The sequence below is a fragment of the Bison bison genome, unplaced genomic scaffold (assembly GCF_000754665.1).
Source record: "Bison bison bison isolate TAMUID 2011002044 unplaced genomic scaffold, Bison_UMD1.0 scf7180017864519, whole genome shotgun sequence".
Taxonomy (NCBI): Eukaryota; Metazoa; Chordata; class Mammalia; order Artiodactyla; family Bovidae; genus Bison; species Bison bison.
The window spans coordinates 2977131-2979024 of record NW_011495072.1 but is presented as its reverse complement, the minus strand read 5'-3'; the positions used below and the strand labels follow the sequence as shown (position 1 = coordinate 2979024).

Genomic DNA, 1894 nt, shown 5'->3' with positions numbered 1-1894 from the left:
CAGTTTCAATTTCTGTGCTTGTGATGGTCTGTTAAGATTTTCTATTTCTTCCTGGTTCAGTTTTGGAAAGTTGTACTTTTCTAAGAATTTGTCCATTTCTTCCAAGTTGTCCATTTTATTGGCATATAGTTGCTGATAGTAGTCTCTTATGATCCTTTGTATTTCTGTGTTGTCTGTTGTGATCTCTCCATTTTCATTTCTAATTTTATTAATTTGATTTTTCTCCCTTTGTTTCTTGATGAGTCTGGCTAATGGTTTGTCAATTTTATTTATCTTCTCAAAGAACCAGCTTTTGGCTTTGTTGACTTTTGCTATGGTCTCTCTTGTTTCTTTTGCATTTATTTCTGCCCTAATTTTTAAGATTTCTTTCCTTCTACTAACCCTGGGGTTCTTCATTTCTTCCTTTTCTAGTTGCTTTAGGAGTAGAGTTAAGTTATTTATTTGACTTTTTTTCTTGTTTCTTGAGGTATGCCTGTATTGCTATGAACCTTCCCCTTAGCACTGCTTTTACAGTGTCCCACAGGTTTTGGGTTGTTGTGTTTTCATTTTCATTCGTTTCTATGCATACTTTGATTTCTTTTTTGATTTCTTCTGTGATTTGTTGGTTATTCAGCAGTGTGTAACCTCCATATGTTGGAACTTTTTAATAGTTTTTCTCCTGTAATTGAGATCTAATCTTATTGCATTGTTGTCAGAAAAGATGCTTGGAATGATTTGTTTTTTTGAATTTACCAAGGCTAGATTTATGGCCTAGGATGTGATCTATCCTGGAGAAGATTCCATGTGCACCTGAGAAAAAGGTGAAATTTATTGTTTTGGGGTGAAATGTCCTATAGATATCAGTTAGGTCTAACTGGTCTATTGTATCATTTAAAGTTTGTGTTTCCTTGTTAATTTTCTGTTAATTTTCTGCTGCGTCCTGGGGCTGCTCGCCCTCCTGCACCGATAGCGCCTCGAGCTTCTCCACCACCTTCTCGGTGCTGTCATTCTTGCCGGGCCCTTTTTTTTCTTTCTCTTCAATCTCTTTCCTGCATTCTTCAAACTTCGTCTTAAATTTCTGTGCATTCTCGGCGTTGAGGAAGCGGATGGCCAGGAGCTCCTGCTTGGGGCACTCGTCGGCAAAGTCGGCATGGGTATTCCAGACCCAGGCACGGTCGCTGCCTGCGTTCGGCTTCAGCTCCATCATCGGCGTGATGTAGTGGTTGATCTACAAGAAATTGATCTATCCATAGGTGTGACTGAGGTATTAAAGTCTCCCACTATTATTGTGTTATTGTTAATTTCCCCTTTCATACTTGTTAGCATTTGTCTTACATATTGCAGTGCTCCTATGTTGGGTGCATATGTATTTATAATTGTTACATCTTCTTGGATTGATCCTTTGATCATTATGTAGTGTCCTTCTTTGTCTCTTTTCACAGCCTTTGTTTTAAAGTCTGTTTTATCTGATATGAGTATTGCTACTCCTGCTTTCTTTTGGTCTCTATTTGCATGGAATATCTTTTTCCAGCCCTTCACTTTCAGTCTGTATGTGTCCGTTGTTTTGAGGTGGGTCTCTTGTAGACAACATATATAGGGGTCTTGTTTTTGTATCCATTCAGCCAGTCTTTGTCTTTTGTTTGGGGCATTCAACCCATTTACATTTAAGGTAATTATTAAAAAGTATGTGAACCGTGAACTTCCTGATGTTCAAGCTGGTTTTAGAAAAGGCAGAGGAACCAGAGATCAAATTGCCAACATCCGCTGGATCATGGGAAAAGCAAGACAGTTCCAGAAAAACATCTATTTCTGCTTTATTGACTATGCCAAAGCCTTTGACTGTGTGGATTACAATAAACTGTGGAAAATTCTGAAAGAGATGGGAATACCAGACCACCTGATCTGCCTCTTGAGA

General features: G+C 38.4%; 1 protein-coding gene across 1 annotated transcript in view; it reads right to left on the bottom strand.

Annotated features, from left to right (window-relative positions):
* Positions 1–901: 901 nt before the first annotated feature.
* LOC104981763 (ran-specific GTPase-activating protein-like) overlaps positions 902–1894 on the bottom strand; it is an 88366-nt gene continuing 87373 nt past the window's right edge. Inside the window, exon 3 of the mRNA XM_010831017.1 lies at positions 902–1207. Within this exon, the coding sequence (XP_010829319.1) occupies positions 902–1207 (306 nt within the window). The remainder of the gene's footprint in view (positions 1208–1894) is intronic.